The 23,419-nt window shown below is 40.1% G+C and overlaps 1 protein-coding gene across 3 annotated transcripts in view; it reads left to right on the forward strand.

Moving 5' to 3' along the window:
* LOC103038683 (doublecortin domain-containing protein 2) overlaps positions 1–22,582 on the forward strand; it is a 43,849-nt gene extending 21,267 nt beyond the window's left edge. Inside the window, exons 8-14 of one of the 3 annotated variants that reach the window (XR_002650342.2) lie at positions 4,635–4,735; positions 5,885–6,025; positions 7,147–7,239; positions 16,396–16,465; positions 19,372–19,411; positions 22,297–22,333; positions 22,430–22,582. Coding sequence is in view for 2 of the 3 variants with exons in the window: in XM_022672876.2 (XP_022528597.2) it covers positions 4,635–4,735; positions 5,885–6,025; positions 7,147–7,239; positions 19,372–19,411; positions 22,297–22,333; positions 22,430–22,526 (509 nt within the window). In the remaining variant the exon portion in view is untranslated. Of the gene's footprint in view, positions 1–4,634; positions 4,736–5,884; positions 6,026–7,146; positions 7,240–16,395; positions 16,504–19,371; positions 19,412–22,296; positions 22,334–22,429 lie in introns of those variants that run through there. The other 2 variants (XM_022672876.2, XM_022672877.2) reach the window with 2 other exon arrangements.
* The last annotated feature ends 837 nt before the right edge of the window (positions 22,583–23,419 follow it).

Raw genomic sequence — 23,419 nt, forward strand, 5'->3', positions numbered from 1 at the left:
ATTTTATTGTATCTGCACCAGTCTCCTTCCTGTCTGGCCCTGACAAGATACTCGGCCGTAATGACAGAGACTGCGGATACAGAGTCTATTAAGTCTGGTTTGGCTAACCAGGGTCGGCTTTTAGGTCAGCACCAGCAAACGCTCGCTGGTGTGACCCAAGCTGTTGACGAGCTAGCACGCCACCAGGTTAACCAACAGCAGCAGCTAGCCGAGATTATAAGTCATCTCCGGGGTTTATCCACCCAGAACCCTAGCCCAGTGGTTAGTTCTGTAGCCAGCCCTAACGAAACCACTACTCCCTTTTTCGCTGTGTGTAAACCCGAAGTCTATGACGGTAACACTGAGAAGTGTAATGGGTTTCTGCTCCAGTGCTCCGTGTTTTTTTGCAACTCACCTCCTGCTTCTGATAAAGCTAAAATCGGGTTTATAATTTCTCGGTTGTCTGGCAAGGCTTTGGACTGGGCTACAGCTATTTGGGAGAACATTTCTGAATCCAGCTACGACACTTTTTTGTCTATTTTTCGCAGCGTTTTTGATCATACACGCTATGGGCAATCTAGTGGAGAGATTCTGATTACCTTGAAGCAAGGTAAACTATCTGTGGCAGCCTTTGCTCTGGAGTTCCGTACGTTAGCCGCTAGCAGCGGTTGGAACGATCCTGCTCTCATCTCCATGTTTCGACACGGACTTAACCCCGAGATTCAAAGAGAACTTGCATGCAAGGACGATTCACTCACCCTGGATCAGCTGATCACTCTGTCTATCCGTCTGGATCAGCTCCTTTCCCGTAAACTCAAAGCTGTTAGCCACACGCCTGTGGTTCGCCCTGCACTACTCCAGTCCGGGAATCCAGTTCCGGAATTTGCACCTGCATCCATCTCTGAACCTAGGGAGATCACACGATCCAGACTATCCGTCACTGAGAGGCAGCGTCGCATTCGCCTTCACCTGTGCCTCTATTGTGGTGGTCCAGGTCATCTGAGGGCTAACTGTGAACTCCGGCCCAATTCTGCTCAAGCGTCTGCTCTGGGACAGCGCGTGGAGTGTACTCCACGCGCTAACGTGGTATGTACCCCTGTTTCTGAACTTAAAGAAAAATGTTTCGTGTTGCCTGTTATTATCACCACTCCAACGGATGTGTTTTGTGTCTCAGCGCTTGTAGATTCTGGGTCGGAGGGGAACTTTATCAGCCTGGATCTGGTGGTGGAGTACGCCATACCCACGAAGGATCTCCCTAGGCCTATCCCCATCCATGCCATTGATGGAAAGACTGTACGCTCCAAACCTGTGACCCAGCAGACTCTTCCTCTCACCCTTCAGGCCAGCTTTCTACATGTGGAACAGCTCTCTCTCTATGTGCTCCCACGCACGGAACATCCACTGGTTTTGGGAGCGCCATGGCTAAAGACACACGACCCCGTCATTTCATGGAGCCTGGGAGACATCACTGCCTGGTCTCCTTTCTGTCGTGAGAACTGTTTATCTTTAAATTCACTCTCTTTGCAATCTACCTCTGTTGAAAGCCCTAATTCTGTAGATACCCCTGCTATTCCCTCCGAGTACTATGATTTTTCTGATGTGTTTAATAAATCTAAAGCTACCGAGTTACCTCCGCATCGCCCCTATGATTGCTCTATTGATTTAATAGAGGGTTCTGTACTGCCCAAAGCTCGTGTGTACCCATTATCTCGTGATGAGGAGAAGGCTATGGAAGAGTATGTTAGTGAAGCTCTGGCGCAGGGTTTCATCCGCCCATCCAAATCCCCTGTTGGTTCCGGTTTCTTCTTCGTGAAGAAGAAGGATGGGGGTTTGAGACCCTGCATAGATTACAGAGGCTTAAACGACTTAATCCGAGACAAGCACGTTGGTCTCTTTTCTTCTCTCGATTTAACTTCTCGATCTCGTTCCGTCCGGGAAACCGTAACACTAAAGCTGATGCGCTGTCCAGGGTTTACAGCACTGTGGACAGCGCATCCCAGCCCCAGGAGGCTGAACGCATTCTTCCTCCCTCTGTTCAGATCGCAGCCATTCAATGGGAGTTAGACGATCAGATTCGCCAAAGTAACGCTAATCAGCCCGATTCTGAGGACTGTCCTCAGGGTAAAACGTTCGTACCCGTCCAGTTTCGAGACAGGCTCATCACCTGGGCTCATTCCGCTTTAACCTCTGGTCATCCTGGTGTCACACGCACGTTACAATTACTCTCTGCCCGTTACTGGTGGAATTCTATGCGTGCTGATGTTCACTCATTCGTTACCTCCTGCTCTGTTTGTGCGCAATGTAAAACACCTAAAACCCTTCCAGCCGGTAAGCTACTACCTCTCCCTGTACCTGAGAGACCTTGGTCGCATATTGCTGTTGATTTTGTCACTGATCTGCCTGTATCTGAGGGTTATACTACAGTTCTCACTGTTGTTGATCGTTTCTCTAGAGGGGTTAAATTTATTCCATTCCCAGCTCTGCCTACTGCCTTCCAAACTGCTCAAGCTATTTATATGCATGTATTTAGACACTTTGGTATCCCCGAAGATATTTTGTCTGACCGTGGTCCTCAATTTACCTCTCGTGTGTGGAAGGCATTTTTTGAACATCTCGGTGTACATGTCAGTCTCACTTCTGGTTTCCACCCTACATGTAATGGTCAATGTGAGAGGGTTAATCAGGAACTCGGGAAATTCCTCCGCACATACTGCTTCAAACATCCCACCGATTGGTCACAATACCTCGTTTGGGCTGAAATTGCACAAAACTCCCTAGTTAATACTACCTCTGGCCTCACCCCCTTTCAGTGTGTTCTGGGTTTTCAGCCTCCTCTAGCTCCCTGGACAGCTGTGTCCACTGATGTGCCGGCTGTGGATGAATGGATGAAGCGCAGTGAGCAGGTGTGGGAAGACACGCATCGTAAAGTCTCTGAGGTACTGCGTGTGTACAAGGAGCGTGCTGACAAGCACCGTGGTGACAGCCCAGACTACCAACCAGGAGATCGGGTGTGGCTTTCTACCCGGGACTTTAGGTTTGAGGGTAGTTGTAGAAAACTCCTGCCTAAGTTTATTGGTCCTCTTAAGATTTTGTCACGTATTAATGAAGTTACTTACAAGGTGGAGTTACCCCCTCAGTATCGTATTAATAATTCTTTTCATGTATCTCTCCTCAAGCCTATGGTCCCGGGTCCGCTCGCTGACGCTGCACCGGCTGATGTTCCACCCGCGGCTGTGGAGGGGGAGGGGTCGTCCACGTATGCTGTCCGGGAGGTGCTGGATTCACGCAGACGTGGGGGTGTGCTCCAATACCTTATCGATTGGGAGGGGTATGGTCCGGAGGAGCGTTGTTGGGTGGCTGCCAAAGACGTGCTGGACCCTGCCTTGCTCGTGGAGTTTCATGCTCGTTTTCCTGGTAAGCCTGCTCCTAGGCCCCGTGGACGTCCCAAGCGTCCTCCGACCTCCTCTGCTCCAACTCGTCGGGTTTCTCGCTCTGGTGAGCCCCGTCTGTCTGGCACCTCCGCTCCGACACCTGCACCTCCCGCCGGTACTCCCTGTCCGCCGGGTGGTCGTCGCCGGGGTCGGCCCCGTTCTGCCTCCGCTCCGGGCCCTCAGGGGGAGGGTACTGTCATGTCTGGTGCTGAAAGCACGTCTGTGTCTCCCACATCCAGCTCTATCTGCGATTCTCACAGTAACAACTACAATACCCAGAACGCACCACTCCATGACACAACACACACTCCCGATCACATGACACGTCACATGACGCCACCAGGAAGTCCCGAGTACTGATTACTCAGTGTATTTAAGGACCATGCTCACACTCACACCTCGCCGAGTATCTGTTTGGTAAATCCTACAATACAAAGCGTTTCTCTTGCCCTTGCTATTTTCCGTGTATGATCCTGTTTTTGTTTTCTACCGACTTTGATTTTTGCCTGCTCCCTTGTGTTGGATTACCGTGTATGACCTGGACTGTTTATTGTACTTTGGATTTTTGCCTAACCTGTGATACTGCCTTTCCGTGTATGAACTCTGGACTGTCCTCCGTTTATGGTATGGTTTCTCTACACTGTGCATTTTTGGTATTGACCCTGTTTCTGTTGACTACCCCTGTTTACTCTATAACTTTAATAAAAGTTATTTTATTGTATCTGCACCAGTCTCCTTCCTGTCTGGCCCTGACAGTACGAGACATTAATTCCATCACCAAAGCTGTAAAACTGCCTGCCGATAAAAAAGGAAATCCGTGAAAGGATTTCGGCGAGTCAGCCCTTTTTCTGTTTACCTCAAGTCAGATGATTGCATCAATAGCCGTTTTTTGTGTCTCCTCATTAAGACTATTGAATATTGAAGTGCTATTTCAGTGAATGATCTCTTGTTTGATTGCTATTTAAGTACCTTTTTTTTTTGCCAGTACTTACTTTTTCACATTATCTGTAACAACCTAAACACTACATGATACTGATGCCTGAGATTCTTCTGCAAGAACTTCTGAATGAAGAACTTTCCGGAGCATTGTTTCAGCTCTAAACAAATAAGCACTCAGACAGGGGCATTGATCAGATTCTCCAAAGCAGGAAAAGGAAGACGAGATAGTGTAGAATGGCAGGATCTTCAGACCCATGCGTAACTGTGATTAATTACTCTCTTCAGAGGACAGTGTATTTCGAGCCAATGACAAAAGGAAGGAAGTCGTGGGCGTGTCTGAAGTGCAAGACGATAGTGACATGAAGGTGGATCTGCCCATAGATCAGGTGAGGAAGGCCAAAACACACCCACACTAGAACTGCTAGAACTGCATTATAAGTTGTTTGCTAAAAGTAATTGCTGTACTGACCTTTGCCACACTGATATATCATTAGACTATGATATGCAAATGAGCAGTTTAGGAATGTTTACTCTTCTACTGTTCTAAGAGTGTTTTTATACCAGGTATATCACAATTATTTTCCTTTTTAATTACGTTTTAAGTTTTGTGTGTTTAATATAGTGTCTCTCCCTGACTGTTCGGCTTTAAGTTTCTTTAAAACACTGCAGTCAAGTAACTTTTGTGTGTGTGTGTGTGTTAGTGGCATACACTCTGGACTCTAGACTTCTATTAGTAATTGTTTAGTGACTACTGGTGTTTAAACAGCTATAAAAATGTTACTGCAGACTCTAACTAAACTTTTTAATTTACTTTCTGAGAACTCTTCTCAGTTCTGCTAGTTGGACAATAATGTATGTTAATGGTGCCTTGGGCACACTTGATCTAAACACTGTGGCTTAAACTAAGGGCCCTATTATACAACCTGCGCAAGGTGCGTCACGATGCTCATTGCTATCTCACACCCCGTCTACATTCTATTTTAACTCCTTGCACACGCGCCGTTAAAATTGTGTCAGAGTTTAGGAATAAATCTACACTGATGGGCGTGGTGGTCTGGAAGGAAGGAAAACACAGGAGCGCCACTGACTGAAATTAACCTAGACAACAGTCAATCATCTAAGACACTCTGACACTCTGCAAAGCACAAACCCAACTTTTAACCTTAAAAATAAAAAGAATAATGAATAAAATATATTAATAAGCTGCTGGCATACCTTCACAGCGTGAATGTGCAGGTCAGTATCCTCTGCTGAGACGCACAAAAGTGTTGTGCTGTGAAGATAAGAATCCATAAGAAGATAAGAAGTCAACTGCCTCTTAAAGGGATTGATTTATTTTACATTATCCCCAAAACACACCCATGATTAATTAAGAGAATTAGTATATGCTATATACTTTTTGTGCCTTCTGACACACCAAAATGCCCTAAATCCAGTTACGCTATTGACCGATTCGCTAGAAATCGGTAAAACAGGGCCTGAGACTGGGTACCAGATTTATTAAAATATGCCTAAAATATTGCCTTTTCTCACAGACTGAAGCCAAGACGGTTGAAGAGGAACAAGTCGAAGACAAATATCCTCGACCACAGAATGGAGGTCAAAGCCCTCGCAGAGCAGTCCTCAGACGTTCTGCCTTGAATACTCCAAGATCACCCTCAGTCATCTCCTATAAGGTCACTGGTAGTTGATATCTTAATCATTAACATATTTCCAGAAGAAGCAGTACATTTAAAGTCCTCCAATACTAGTAGAGTTCACTATACTGGTTCATCCAAAATGTCTTTTGAAATTCTTAACACAGTGAACCAAACGTGGATCAACACCAGCAGATGACATGTCTCTCCAAACCATCACTGATTGTGGAAACTTCACACTAGACCTCAAGCAGCTTGGACTGTGTGTCTCTCCACTCTTCCTCCAAACTCTGCTCCCTTGATTTTTAAATGAAATACTGAATTACTGAAACAAAGTAACTTTTCAATGGTATCCAAATTTTTTGAGATGCACTAGTATATATATTTATTTTGATATTTGATCCAGTAATTTTGGCCAGTATAAAACTGATATCTATACTCATAATGAGAATGTAATGGCAACTTATTACCAATTCAGTGTCATTGAGAAGGTACATTTAGTCTGTATCTGTAATCTATTAAAGGAGAACTCTGGTGTAAAATTGACTTTTGGTGTAGTAAAACATGATAAAAAGTACTTACCTTTGATGAATAGCACAACTCCGTTCTCCAGCAGAGTTCCGAGACCCAGAAATTTTAACAGTTTGTCCAAACATCTTTCAGACTGGGTGACACGGGGCATAATTTGCCCCGATAAATTGCCTTTTCCACCGTTATCCAGGCTCAAAGTAGCTCCACAACTCCTTGCTATAATCCGGAGACATTTAAAACGAGGCAGTAAGAACTTTAAAACTGCAGAAGCAGTTTACAAAAACACTGTTTACATCCCATAGTTAGCTAATCGCCTGGCACCCTCATCTTAAGTTAAAGTAACTGAGGAAGAGGGATTTATCGGGGCAAAATATGCCCCGTATCACCCAGTCTGAAGGGTGTTTGGACAAACATCAAAGCTAAGTAAGCAAAAGTCCATTTTACACCGGAGTTCTCCTTTAAATCAAGTAATAGAGTTTAGTCTTAAAGCTTTAAAGTATTCTGGTTATGTAGACTGGAGTCTTTTGAGCTTCACTCTGATGTGTTCTGTCATTTACAGTTAAAAATAGCAGTGCATAGCTTTATAATGTTGGTGAGTGAAGTGTGTCTTTTTTTTTCTCGTCTGACAGACTTCAGTAAATGGCTCCACTGCAGGAGAGTCGGAGAGCGGCTCTCACCTTGCCATACCCAGAGGGGAGTCTGGGCTGGAGCCAGAGCACAAGGTACAGAACTCATAGCGTACGCTCCTCATAGCACTGAGAATTTATAGAGGTGGTTACCATTTCATTTGCGGCATATAGCCTGAGACTAATCGCCGTCTTTCATGTCTCCCGCTCTGCTCTACACATGCAGCGGCTGTGCTTATGGGAAGACGTCGCCCTGCTTTTTTTTTGTTGCAAAATCTAGTCCCAGAAAATTGGCCCATTTAGATAGCGGGCCCATTCTGTTCTGGTAATCTCTGTCTTTTAATGGTATGAATCTCATATTATAACATTATTGAACGTATACAACAGTGAATATTATATAACGCCAGGCAAATTTCACAATGCTTTGAAATGAAGGGAGATATCGAGTCTTATTTAAACAATCAATAACAGAGCGCATTGTGTTTAATGAAAACTATAATTTCAGACAAAGGCAATTGCACCACCGGGTACTGTTTTGGTAGGCGATTCATGCTGTACTCTGCATTTTCATAATAAAGATATTCTTATCGAAATAATTATTGACTGGGGACCACAGTTATTACCTTGTTAAAGGCCTCATCAATAGTCATATTCATTACTTATCACATTTAGTCACATGAGGAGATGGCTAAATCAGAGGGTGCTATAGATCCAGCGAATGGCAGACTTGTAATGGTGGCGGTTCTCCCCGCTCCTCACACAGCTAATTGGCAGACTCATGATTGCTGCTCAAAACAATATTTGATTTAGTGGCAGACGAGGTGGCCTTTTGATGACTGCGGCATTCAGCCCCATTCAATCCACTAAAGACATGTAAGTGCTAATCAAGTAGGGCGCACACAAAGGAGCTGCGGAATATTAACCATTAAGCATGTTCGCTCCACACCCTGCAATGCTCAATAAATATTCTCTCGTTGAAGGCATGTATTCCCCATGCACACATATCGGCTGAACAATACTCTCCGCCTGTCTGACCGTGTTTATTATCCAGCATCATAATACATGAGTATGGTCTGCGTGAGGAGCTATGTTTCAGGGGCTTGACAGTAATATGTATATCGTGCCACTAGTGTTGGAATCTTTGTGAGTTATTACTGGGCTAGATTTGCTTATGGCTGTGCGTGGTGAGATAACGTATAGCCCCAAATAAAGTTATGTGGATGATAGATCTGAGTGTATAAATCATGTATGAATTTACTGCATATATTCAGGGTCTGGAAAAGAAAAACATGTATACAGATGTATTCAATCTAAACAAACACACTCATAATTAAAGAAATAATTGTAAAAGTAGGTGCACCCTAAGGGAAGTATTGGATTGCAATGCTGTTCAGTCACCAGGAAGAATAAATGATTACAAATTTAGACTGATATGGGCTACACATACAGAGGTAGTGTGTAACATTATGCTGATGTGTAACGTACATGGAGTTACAGAAATTTCTACTGGTGTAATGCGATCAGGGCTGGGTATCGAAATTCAACACAAAAAAAGCACCGCCCGAAATGTCCTGATACCGAAAAGTACACAGTCATATGAAAAAGTTTGGACACCCCTATTAATCTTAATTATTTTTAGTTGTAAATATTTGGGTGTTTGCAACAGCCATTTCAGTTTGATATATCTAATAACTGATGGACACAGTAATATTTCAGGATTGAAATGAGGTTTATTGTACTAACAGAAAATGTGCAATATTCATTAAACCAAAATTTGACCGGTGCAAAGGTATGGGCACCCTTATCATTTTATTGATTTGAATACTCCTAACTACTTTTTACTGACTTACTGAAGCACAAAATTGGTTTGGTAACCTCATTGAGCTTTGAACTTCATAGCCAGGTGTATCCAGTCATGAGAAAAGAGTGGCATCATGGGCTCATCAAAACAACTCTCAAATGATCTAAAAACAAAGATTGTTCAACATAGTTGTTCAGGGGAAGGATACAAAAAGTTGTCTCAGAGATTTAACCTGTCAGTTTCCACTGTGAGGAACATAGTAAGGAAATGGAAGACCACAGGGACAGTTCTTGTTAAGCCCTGAAGTGGCAGGCCAAGAAAAATATCAGAAAGGCAGAGAAGAAGAATGGTGAGAACAGTCAAGGACAATCCACAGACCACCTCCAAAGAGCTGCAGCATTGCTGCACTGTGCATCAGTCAACAATACAGCGCACTATGCACAAGGAGAAGCTGTATGGGAGAGTGATGCGAAAGAAGCCATTTCTGCAAGCACGCCACAAACAGAGTCGCCTGAGGCGTGCTTTTGCTTCCTGAAATATTACTGTGTTCATCAGTTATTAGATATATCAAACTGAAATGGCTGTTGCAAACACCCAAATATTTAGAACTAAAAATGGTTAAGATTAATAGGAGTGCCCAAACTTTTTCATATGACTGTAAATTTGGTGCCTGTTTTCGATACTGTGAAACAACCTGAAGGCGCCCTTGGCACACACAAGCAGAGAGCGTGCAAAGAAACGCGGTTCATTCAAATAGATCTACACATCGCCGATGCTCTAAAATCTCTCAGATGCTCGCATTGTCTCTCTCGTCCTCTCTTGTCTCATCTCTCAACCACTCGCTCACTAACGGCGTCTTCCTCTCTTTCTCACCTGCGCTGTCTTCCTCTCTCTCTCTCATATTATAATACAGCACAAAATGATCTAGTCTGCCAGACCTAATGCACACTACCTTTTATTACTGTCTCCCTTACAATATTACTGGGAAATTCCAGCATTAAAAAAAATCATGATTTTAATTCATTTTTAAGCGATTGAAACCACTAATATAATCTAAATTTGCCAATCTAATGCTGATATTCCTTAAAGAGGACTTAAATGCATCTAGTAATATGCTTAGGAGAAAAATATTTATAGTTTAAGCAGTTTAATTAGTGCTGTTATTTTTGTTCTTAATAAAGTGCCACAATCATGCTCATTATTTGTTCCAACAAGATAGTATAAGAATGACAATATAAGAATGAGATTAGTAAAGTCGTTTGTTAAATAAATTCGATGTGTGAGAATAATTATTGCTTTTTTGTATTTTTTTGGCTGCAATTTAGAAAAAAAGGTATTCAAAAAAGTATAGTTTGCGTGTTGGTACAGAATTCAAGGTACCGTAGTGGGACTGGTATCAAAAACGTTTTAACGCTACCCAGCCCTATATGCGATAGGTGGAGTGGAGTGTTCATAGTGTGTCCAATCAGAACGCATTAAAGTCTCCTTTTAGAAAAGGTTCCTTAGTGTAATGTTAGGCAGTCATAATGCCTGTAATGAAGGCCAAAGATGATGAGGCAGCACAAGATACTGTATGTCTGGTGGAATGGCTGGCCATCACATAGCATCATAGAGTGTTCAAGGCAAGCTCTTGAGACAACAGCAGCAGTAAATAGACAAGCATTATCCTAGTGGAATAGCGCATCAGAATAGCAACACTGCAGTGAAGAAACATTATGAGTAAAATTTGCTTAAAAAAAGTTTCACAACTTTTTGCATTTGCTTTTTTTAAGTAAATTTAATTTCAGATAAATTTAAGTAACTTAAACTCGGTTTCAAGACTTAAATATCCGTTCTTTTACTAAACTTTACTTAATTTCTGCATACAATATTATCTAATTACAAATACTTAATTTATACAGTATTACTCAAATTATTTATGATACATAATATATTATAATTCCTGAAATTTAAATATTTTTAACTAAAACACACATATTACACTGTCTCAACACATGGATGGCATGTAATACATTCTTTTAAGTATACTAAAAAGAATGTATTACATGCCATCCATGTGAGACTTGGTCTGTTTACAAAATAAATCTTTGAGATTATGTAAATATTTGAATGTGTGTTTTAACTAAACATTTTTAAATTTCAGGAAATATAATATATTAAATATCATGAATTATTTGAGTAATATTGTATAAATTAAGTAATTTTATTTAGGTAATATTGTATGCAGGAATTAAGTAAAGTTTTGAAAAAAGTTTTGTAAAGGCTTGATTCAGCAAAAATAAATGAAGTAAAGTATACTAAAAGAAAGGATTGACTGAAGATCAGTTCACTCATTTACTCTATGTAACAATTAAGTCTTGAATCCGAGTTGAAGTTACTTAAATTTATCTGAAATTAAATTTACTTAAACAAAGCAAATGCAGGAAGTTGCAAAACTTTTTTAAAGTAAAATTTACTCATCATTTTTTAAGTGTGGTTGTACTCCTCAGTTTAAGGTTGGGCTGTCAAAATGCCTGAAATGAAGGCCAAAGGTGATGTTGCATCATATAAAATTGCACCCCACACCAGGCCTTCTTGACATGTGATTTATGACAACAAACCAGACATCTCGTCACTGACCACCGTTCCTCCACACACACACACACACACCGTCTTGTTGGTTGTCTCCACCAAGACAAAAGCAGTACTCATCATCACTCAAGTGCTTTGCTGCCATTCTGCATCATTTTATGAAAGTTGAAAGGCACAACTACCCACCAAGTTTCATTCTTAGGGGGGTTGATGTAGTTGTACTCAATGAACTAAACAAACATTATATCTTGTTATTTAATGAACAAGCAATGCTTTTAACATTGAGCTTTCAACAGACAACAACAGAGATCTCAAACTGTCCTCTCTCCAACAGTTTCGCACTAAGACTATAATAGACTACTAAGTAGAGCCTCCATTTCTTCTCCAAGAAGACCTAATACTTTACATTTTTGGTGGTATGGATTCTTCATCAAAAAATGGTCCATCGTTTATTTATTGTGTAGCAAAAATAGAACCATGTCTCAAGGCTTCCACGTTTGTTCTTGCTTTTGATGTTGGTGGTATGGATTCCACAGCATGTTGGACACATTTCTTTGAGATTCTTGTCCGTGCTGACATGATTTCATCATCCATTCCCGGAGCATTTTTCAGGAGTCTTCCGTGATGTGAATCTCCTGGTCTACTCGTCTTCTTTGGGATTCAGATCTGGTGACTGGGAGGGAAAAGCCACTGGATAACACTGAACTTATGATGTATTAGGATGAATTGTCATAAATTTGAATCCGAGTTGTAAAACTCGGATAAATTTGAATACATGTGTAAAAACGTAAAAAGAAATGTAAAAAAAAAAAAAGGAAAATATATAATATCACATGTTGAAATTGCAATATTTTACTATTTTAATGAAAAACATATACTGTATTTTTCCCCAAAAATTGTCAGTTCAGCACTGGGGCTGGAGTAGCATTAGCGTTCTCCGCTAACAGCTATTTACTCGTTCAGAGGGGAGTATTATCGGGCTGTAGCCTGCTCCTATCCCCTGCTAGCACTACTAGAGCGCTTAGCCGCTAATGCCAATGCTAATTCTCCAGTCTAGTGCTGGAGAAATTCGGTAATCAAAGCTTACTGTACTTAAACAAAATCGTTTTACTTACTCCAAAAAACAGTTTTTAGAAGAAAAATCTGTGAAGACTTAAAGTGCTAAAGTGCTTTAAAAGAAAGTTTTTTTATTACAGTTTTGTTTACTTAGCTTAGCTTTACTTAACTCAGTTAGCTACCCCACCACCACCACCCAGCGGCGAGACCTGCTGAATTAAAAGTTCTTTATAGTGTCTCTTAAAATACGCCTTATAATTCAGTGCGCCTTATGTATGAAAATAGACCAGAAAATAGACTTTTTTGATAGTGCGTCTTATAAATCGGTGCGCCTTATAGTGCAGAAAAATACAGTACTCATTTAAAAATTAATGGCACCAGCGCATCTCAAAAAATATGTTGCTTTCTTCCAGCAACAACAAAAAAGTACAATTAATTTGTACTTTGCATTTTAGAGATGGGCATAGGTTCACAAGGTTGTTAAAAACAGATTATACTACATAATATTTCTGCAAAGAAATCAGCCAATCTAGCGAAATCTCTGTACCCAAGGGACAAGACAGATGCTTATTATTGAATGCTAGTGATGCATTAAAAACAGACATGATTTTGTTCTGTGTTCCATTGTGATAAATATATAAATAAATATAAATAAGGGGTCTTTGAGATTTGCAGATTATTGTATTGTTACACAGGATTATCACCAACTTTTTTGTAACTGAGGTTACATTACCGTTCTGCATTGCTTTTGAATTTCCCAGCTGTCACATTAATTAAAGTGTAGGTGCCCAGGTCTTTTTAATAAATTCCTCAGTGAGGGTATTTTAGCTATAGTAAGGGAAAAAAATAACATTACGTCATGTCTGAAGCAAGTTTGAGTGATATTGCTTTTCACTGCTGTCTTATCAAAGAGACACCCTATGCTCTTTATTGATGACCAGATTCAATTATATGATTGTGCTCTCGTCAGAACAGGCCATCTGCTTAAAAAATACCCAGCTTGAGTTGCATTAACAGGGTTAATATTGAAGCACTAAAACCCACCTTCATGGAAATAGTCCATACGCAGCTATAATTCAGAAACCTCAACCTCTTCTTGCGGTAAAACTCATCAGTCCAGTAAATAAATTGCTGTACATGATGTACATGAAGAAAGAGAGGGAGGGAGCGAGGGAGTGAGGAAAGGAGGGAAATCGAGAGAGAGAGAGAGAGGGAACTAATACATCATAGTAAAGTTTACTACAAGATGTATTTCTGTTCAGGTTTATGTACATTTTCTCTGTAACAATCTTTCTTTTTGATTTTAATGATACAAGCCAATTCGTCAACGAGTCAGCTAAGCAGTTTTTCTTAATTAATATTGTTAGATATGCCAATGTGTCCACATGCGTTTGATCAATCGTCTCCCTCCCCCCATGCCCAGTTTTGCGATAAAAAAAAATCAAATACATATTGATTGCCTCATTGATCCTCCTTTTCTCTGCCAATACAATATCTGCTCATTTATCTTCTGTTCTTTCTGGCTACAGTTTCCCAGCTTAGGCTAGCTGTTTCACACGCAAGGTCAACTATAATCAACCCCAGACTGTGCCACGGGCTGTGGCTGCTGCACACAACTCCCCCCCAGCCCCCCCAACACACACACACAAGCACACAGCAGATAGGCTTTCTGCTGCCTACCATTCAATTACTGTTTATTAAGGAGAGAAAAGTCATTAATCAGGCTGAGATGCACAGGATTTCCTCATTGGACCATCGAACCACTTAAGAAAACATAGCCCATCTATCTCTGCTTCATGTTCCATAGACTCGTCAGTGCTAGAGCAGGTTCTGAGGCCGGTGTGTTTTTCTCTTGCTTAAATCACATTAGCTTTTATAGCCCTTGGTTGGCACTCTTTAGCACTTTTGTTATTGGTACTTTTGCAGGATTTTATTTAGCACCATTTAGTTTGATGCATCTTTTGAATCTAGCCTCTAGGATATTTTAAAACAGCAAACAACTTGCTAAATGCCCTAAATGTGAATCTAAATGACTCTAGAATACCCCTAAGTTTGAGTTGTTCAGTAACAGTACTGCTGCTTTTCTATTTTCTCATCTTAGCATTGACTTTATTACTGTACTTCACCTGTCAGACCTCTAATTCTTCTTTTCACTGCTAAACCTGAGACTTAGTCCAGTGTTAAGATGAGCTAAAGGTGTTGCCATGTTTTTGTTGCTATTTATTTGCAGAAAAAAAAAAAAAAGATGCAGAACTTTCAGACCTCAAATAATGCAAAGGAAACAAGTTCATATTCATAAAGATTTAAGAGTTCGGAAATCAATATTTGGTGGAATAACCCTGGTTTTTAATTACAGTTTTCATGCATCTTGTCATGTCCTCCTCCACCAGTCTTACACGCTGCTTTTGGATAACTTTATGCCACTCCTGGTGCAAAAACTCAAGCAGTTCAGCTTGGTTTGATGGCTTGTGATCATTCATCTTCCTCTTGATTATATTCCAGAGGTTTTCAGTTTGGTAAAATCAAGGGAACTCACCATTTTTAAGTGGTCTCTTATTTTTGTCCAGAGCTGTATATATATATATGTGTATCTGAACACATTCATTACACATTGTAATGCATTTTTAAGGCACTATAAGCGTTTAATAAAATGCCTTACAGACACATTACAGACAGTTTTTTTCACAGTTCTATCAGTAACCTTTTCAGTTTTTAGTTGATTTGTTTTTCAACAAAGGCCCTGGCAGTTTATGGCAAAATTTTGTACACTGGATTTTGTACCATTTCTAGTAACTGACTAGACCTGAAGAGCTTAAAATTGGCAAAAAAGAAAGAGAAAAATGGGGGTGTTCTAAAATATGAACCGGTAGTGTGCACTGAATCATGTTAAACATGTAGGTCTGATGTGAGGGGACTATACCCAGGAACTTTTATTAGTGTAGTCTTGATTGATGTCTTTCAGACTCTCTAAAACCTTTATTGTACATTTTAACAAATTATAAGCATTTAATAAAATGCCTTACCGAGACATTACATTACATAAACAATTTTTTGTATGCATAATTAATTAATTATAATGTGCTCCAAGCAAAGTGACAGCATTGTAGTATCAAAGTGCACTCAGAGGAAAGCGCAGCAACTCGGTTCCAGTACATCAGCTCACAGACGCCTTGTGCTGATCGAGATCACCCTAGGAGTAATGAGAAAAAAGAGCATTACTTCCCACCCAGAGAGAGCAAGGCCAGTTGTGCTCTCTCAGGGCTCTGGCAACTGATGGCAAGCTGCATGAACGGGATTCGAACCGGTGATCAAAATATTTTCTATTATAATTGAAATGAGAATTTTCAGTAATGTTTTTTTTTTTCAAACATAAAACATTTTATATGTAATGCTTGAAGAATTAGAATAGAAGGGAGGTGTGTCATTTCAGGCAGAAATTTGACAAAAATGTCTGCCTCTTAAGACAAGATTGGTATGCATTATTAATGAATTATAACATGTATTATAACATGCTCCAAGCAAAGTATTATAGTATTAAAGTATTATATAATATACTGTATTTTAACCCAGTTGTATAAAATGTTAGATCCACAGATCCACCTTATGATTGCAATATGTTATATGCTTGGGTCAAAATTATTATTCATCTATCAATAATAATTTATTACCCTGATAAAAGTGTTTCACTTTATTTGGAGTGTACAGAACATCAGATTAGACTCATTTTAAGGTGGACGCTGACCAGTTAACTGGCTGAATGAGGAATGTGCTTCATCGAAATGTAATTACATCAAAGAATGAGACTCTGTGATTTATGTTTGCAGGGCACTAAAGGGGTGGAGGCGTCCTCCGAGCCGCGTGGAGTACGGTCACGGATGTCAAAGTTTTTCAAGAGTAGGTTCATAAAAGCTGCGTAACATCATAGGCTGTGTTCCTGGCACAGCGCTATAAAGAGACCACTAATACACTCTGCGCTACCAATTTCCTTCACATGTCACCAGAGCCTCATCCACTGGGTAAAATCTTGGAGAGCTTCCATTCATTATAGATACCATCTGGGTTCCTCCTCGATCTCAGATGTCTTTGCCCTGTATTAAATGCACCTGTGTATGTCCAGAGGACACATTCATCTCAGCTCTTTCTCTCAGACCCTGCTACAGCTATCGCCACAGTAAGGGTAAATCTGTTAGGGCTTATGTGGTGAAAACACTTCATAAGACATGAACACAAAAAACAGCTCTTCTCCGTTTATTCTGTCTCTGTGTATCGACAAATCAGACAGCTTGAGAAACAGTGGATTTCCTAATTAAAGAGCATTTCTGAGCTCAGATCTTGCAACCAGCAGACCTCTTCCCCTTCATGATGGTGCAAGGCATTGCAATGCGGTGTGCCTTGCATCTCGTATCAGCAATTTATTCCTAACAGGTTATGAAGCGCAGAGGTAGCGGAGGAGGATGTCAGCTCGGCTTGTGGCTATTGTCCGCGGTGAATTCCGCAAGGTAACCTAAGTGAGGCAGTCCTGGCCTCCTGGGTGGACATTACCACTCTAATCTCAGGCCCATGATGTATGCCAAAACAATCCCAGCCCCCACTGAGCTCTGTCCTGTCTGTAAAAGCTCGGAGCGTGCTGCTACTGATCTCTTGAGTTTTGTATTCCAGCACCGCCATTAGCCATATTTCCCTCGTCCACCTCCTCCGTATCTCGGCTCGATTGGATGGACTTTAGGGCAGTCACGCACCCGGAAGGGACAACGTATGCAATTTGTGGACTTAGCTCCTGTCTACTGAGAACCCTGCTGTTGTGGCATATTTGACGCGCATTATTGTGCATCCTGGACAGTTTGTTCTCTGTCTGTCTCTTATCAAACGAGTACAGGATGTATATTCCCTGTTAATAACGATAAAAAAGGTTACTGTCACTATAGCAAAACATTGCATCACTAACAAAACACTGCATGTCTACCAAAAACTACAGAAAAAAAATCTCAATGTAAACATACAGGGGTTTGACAATGAAACTGAAACACCTGTCATTTTAGTGTGGGAGGTTTCATGGCTAAATTGGAGCAGCCTGGTGGCCAATCTTCATTAATTGCACATTGCACCAGTAAGAGCAGAGTGAAGGTTCAATTAGCAGGGTAAGAGCTCAGTTTTGCTCAAAATATTGCAATGCACACAACATTATGTGTGACATACCAGAGTTCAAAAGAGGACAAATTGTTGGTGCACATCTTGCTGGCGCATCTGGGACCAAGACAGCAAGAAAGTCTTTGTGATGTATCAAGAGCCACGATATCCAGAGTAACGTCAGCATACCACCAAGAAGGACAAACCACATCCAACAGGATTAACTGTGGATTGTATCCAAAAAACATAAAACCACGGCTGCCCAAATCACAGCAGAATTCAATGTGCACCTCAACTTTCCTGTTTCCACCAGAATTGCCTGTCGGGACAATAAATTATTGTGGTCTAAAACCAGGTGTTTCAGTTTTTTATTGTCCAACCCCTGTACATTTCCATATCCCTAGATAGTTTTTGTTACACATTATAAACTGACTGCATATCAACCTTGCTTTGGCAGACAGAAAGATCCCTGGAGTGATTTCTTCCATCCGTGTTTCTTTTTGGGGTTTTGATTGGGGCCAGGGCACTCTGCTCACTTTGTGCAATATTACAGGCTGCTGCAGTAGAGTAATATTACAGGACTTTACACAAATATGATCCCAAGCACGTAATATAGAGAAGCTCTTGCTAATATTATGTTTTGCCAAAGTTACATAGCGAAGTTAGCATGGTGCTGACACTGTTCTTTCTTTTACAATTCACTGGAGCATGAAAATGATTATCAAGAAGTTATTAGAACATGAAAATGGTATATAGTGTTACTTTAAAATGTTTGATGTTTTATCTTTAATTTAATTAGATTTTCAACCGAATTTTTGACAAGATTGCCCAAATTTAAGATTTTTTTTGTATTTGTAATTTTTGTATCTATAAACTGCGGAGCACCTGATGGGACATGGTGTCAATTTTATTTATGTAAAAACATAACATAACTAGCTAGCTGAATATAGTTAGCTCTGGGCTTTTAGCTACCTTTAGCTTCCTAGCTAAAACATTCCTCACTGAAATAAAGTAGTTACGTTAGCTAACCTAGCTAGCTAGCTAACAAATTTATTTATTATAACATCTACTCAGCAAGGCAGATTATTGTAAGTCGTTTAAACTATAGCTTGCTAGCTACCATTATTTACTGTTTAGTACAGATTTACTGTCTAGCTAGCTAGCATTAGCCAAGAAATCTAGCAATCTAGCTAACTACCTGCTGGGTTTGTGAAATTGCAGGTAAGTTACAACTTGCCCAGACGTGGCTATAGACACTATTATGCCTAGTCTTTGACGAAACTGCATTTTGAATAGTGTTTTTCCACAAAAAGGAAAATCTAATATACGACTAGGCTTAATTAGTTCTTGTGCCATTATGACTCAAAAAAGACCCCCCCCCCCCCTTTCATGATGAAAGGCTGGAGAATTGTAGAGCATGTGCACAGCACAACGTAGCAGTCTGTCAAGTCATGTTCAGACCAATGAATATACTATCTGGTGCTCACCACTTAGATAACAAGATAACAACTCACATCTTATTCAGGTGTGGGCATTACCATGCCATCCCTTTAGAAAACAATGCATTATCAATGTATGTACTGATATTCCATGACTGTTGGCATTCCAGTGTATTATCTATAGAATGAAAATGTTAATTTATGTTTTAATTAAGCTGTGTGTGTTCATTACAGACAATAGGAAGCAGTAACACCCATCCTAAATGCAAAAGAGGTAAGAATATTTATTTTTTATTGTTTCCATCAAATACAAAGGAATCACTTTGTGTTTGAAGTCTTTAAACTGAATTTCAGAAATTCTTCTGATTTTTCAGTTCTGAAGGGTACAAATCCTCACATCTAAAGGCTGTAGAAAATAACATTTATTGTATCATAAATACTGCATGACAGTCTGTTGTATTTATGACACTGTCGGGGAACTTGAGTTCTGAGATTCATCACTGTTTGGCTTAGTGGTTTGTGTGGTGTGATATGAATTAACACTGTATCTACAATTAATACAATGTTAAATGACTATAATTCAACATATAGCGTTGATAGAGTTGGCTGATCTGTGTTTTTGGGGCCGATACCTATTGCTTCTCATCTCATCTTTTAGCTCAATCAGCCATTTGCCAGGGCTCCTTGGTAATGTAGTTCACTTTTTGGAATAAAGCACATTTAGGACCTTGTCAAGCTCTGAGCAGCAGCAGCCGTGAGAGTCTGTGAATTTCTGTGTATAACTGCATTGTTTATCTATGTTTTGTTAGCTATCTTCACTAGTTCCACTTGTTCTCACTGTACTGGGCTCAGTGATGAACTCTTGAGAGGGTTATCCAGTTAGTGGTTTTAAAATTCTTTACTCTGCTTCCTCCATGAGATACATCAGATCCACACATTCTACAAATACCTGATTTTGAGTCAGATAAAGGTTTTCTCCTCATTCTATCCACACACAGAGTAGGGATTTAAAAACTGGCATAATTGAGTTGCTGCACCATGCAAAATTTCTAATGTCTAAAATGTCTTTAGTGTTTATTTAAAATAACTATTTTTATATTTGCAACTCTAGACAGTGCTACTTTAAATGTATTTACTCCACAGTGTTCATTTTAATTTACTATGGTATATTATTATTATTTCCTGAATGTTTCTCTTACTTTCTCACAACTACAAAATAAAATATCTATGAGAAACAGAAAAAAACATGCATACAATTGACAGGTACAGGATAAGAGGCTTAGAATTGAAAACTATAAAATAAGCAGTGATGGCATTGTTACTTTTAAAAAGTAACAAGCAACAAGGCAACAAGCAAGCAGTGATTCTCTCTTAAAATGGCAGCTCTCTAATGGTGGAGACCCTTATCCCAACATCAACGACTCTCTCATTATTTAACCACTTAATTCTTAATTCTTTACACTATCACTTCCCCAACCTCACTTACATTTAAGTACATTTTACTCATGATTGGGTATTCACATATTCACTTTTCAGAACTATATTTGTTACGTATGCATATTTATATTTATATTTATATGGCACATCAGTCACTTTCATGATCAATGTCATTGCACCTTGCACTTTGCTCTGTTAATTATTTAATTTCATTTTTCAATGAAAATGAAGCCAAAATCTTCCGCCATTTTGGCGATTCTGAGACCAGAGTCTGCGCAGTAGAGACCAGAGGAGGGAGAAAGACTGTGGAGAGCTCCTACTCATTCTACTGCTGCCTCGTGGTCACAGGCTGCAGAGCGAAGCGGAGCAGAGCTGACGGTCTGTTATTGGTCCCGCCCATAACCAGCCCTTTTACCATAACCACACCTTTTTTGAATAGAGCTAAATAACGTTTTAAAAAACGAATTCTGTGAGAATATAAAAATTTGACAATATAAGCAGAGGTTATACTAGCTGCTGCGTTTAAATAATGGAGGTAGAATTACAGCATATTAGAAAAAAACGTGATTAAAAGTTGTCTGTTTTGCCATTGAAACCTATGGGAATGGGTGGAGTTACACAGCTTTCTGCAGCCGAACAGCAGGGGGCGCCCGACCTGTGGTGGCTTCACTTTTTGAGAGACGATGCTCTGTCCAGCTATATACTGTCTATGATATATATATATATGTATATATATATATATATATATATACATATATATATATATATATTCTTTTATTCTGTTTTTTATGTTTGAATATGTTTCTTATTGTATTGTGTTGTTGCTGCTGGATGCCTTCGGGATGAATAAAGTATCTATCTATCCATCCATCCATCCATCCCTCCCTCCCTCCGTGAAACTACCTCCACTAAACAAACAAAGAATAATCCAAAACAAACCTCCCTACAACTTTCCCTACATTCAGAAACAGTTAACATATTAAATATACACTAAAACATAAAAATGAATTTTTTTTAAAAGTCCTTAAGATAACAACAAATTTTCTTATACATAGCAGACCGTTCCTTCCATCTTTAGGCACTCAATTATATGAAGGAAAACAAGCACATGCAAAACATGAACACACATTTTATTCTTGTTATTCTTATGTTAGCTATAGTGAAAGTATACATTGTAAATACATAACCAAACATGTGTATGAAAAACCTGCAGAAAACAAAACCCATGCCACGACCAATTGGTTTTGCCAATACTCACCTAACCTATTCCCTGTAAAATCCTGGAGGAGTTGATTAAAGGCCTTCAGAACGTCTCCCTCCAGCCATAGCTTTTGACTCGGAGAGAATACGGTTCTGCAGTGTAGACCTTGTGCTGGGGATCAGCCCTAGCAGATTGTGGAGACAGCTGCCTCTGTGTGATCTCAGCTGCTGTTCTGATGATGGGCCTTGTGAAGTTACCACTGCCCAGTTACACATTAGCTTTGATTGCCAGTTTGCTCTGTTCGAAGCCAGCTTTGAAGCGCATCTCAAGATTAAAGCCAAACTTGTCCAGCGTGTCCACTGTAGCAGCGCCCCCCCTATTTGCTTGGGGATCCATCAAGAGCTCGCAGACTTTTCCCATGCTGGGATAATGTATAATTTATCACACAATGCACATTGCACACAGACCATATCTCCGCCACACTCTAATCTTGATGCCATTCCTTTCTCTTCTGTTTGCAGACTTTCGAGACGGACGTTTCTTTTTCAGCGGTACAAGGTGGGCCTTTGTTGTGTTTCATGTGCTTTAATAATATTTCAGCAGCTGTAGATTGGAATGTATGTCAAATGTGTGCGTGTTTCTTTTCTTCCACAGGAATTATAAGGGAGTACATGGAAGAGGAGAGACACGGTGCATTCAGAAAACACACAGTCTTCTTTTTCTTCTTCTCAGTCACTCACTGACGGAATAAAGAAGAAATGATAGAAGAAGTGATACAAAGCAAATAAAAATATCTTCATATTGACAGCCCCGGTGCGGAGAGAACTTATATGCTAAGGAAAGTATTGCATAATTATGAATAGCTATGAATATTGCATGAGTTCTAACGCTCGGCGCATAGCAAGTTGCCTAATTGCAGGAATTAATTATTAAGAAGCAAAGGTCTTGAGTGGGCTTCACTGTGGCACATTCGATAAATGATTTTATGTATTTCTTTTTTAATCTGATGATCTTTCAGAGGTGGGGAGGTGCTGATATTCTGCTAAATCAGCAGGCTCCATGTGGAGGATGATAACGGCTCTACAGAGAGGCTTGGCATCCCTCGAGTGGGATTACTCCACTGATTAAAGCCAATAGAATCATCTAACAACATCGCTATTCTAGAGTGGAGCCGCAAATTAAGCATGCTGCTCACATACCCATGGACTGGTTGCTGTGTAGAATGAGGGCTTTTTGTCGACCTGCAGGTCATGGTTTAATATCTTTGTTTAACATCTTTACATTAATAGGCAATACAAAACAATGCACGTGCCCCCGGTACTCCCACCTAAGTAATTTGCTGCTTCTCGCCTTTGTAAATAAAGCGGTTTTTAGAAGGACAACTCTTGGCCTTCTACGCCTCGTCCTTATTAAAAGCCTGTTGACAAAGTATGCGGAGACGTGATAATTGAAGGCCCCTCTGCTAATAATAAACTTAATCCTGCACAGCACGCTGAAATAACTGTCCCTAGATGATCCCCAGTCACAGAAATAAGAAAAAACATTAAACATAAGAGAAATTAAGGAAATTAGCAAAAGATTCTTTAATTAGGGGGGCTTTTAGTTCCCTAGGTTATTTTACATTTGTGTGGTATAAGTGTGTTG

This window comes from Astyanax mexicanus, chromosome 14, assembly GCF_023375975.1.
Source record: "Astyanax mexicanus isolate ESR-SI-001 chromosome 14, AstMex3_surface, whole genome shotgun sequence".
NCBI lineage: Eukaryota > Metazoa > Chordata > Actinopteri > Characiformes > Acestrorhamphidae > Astyanax > Astyanax mexicanus.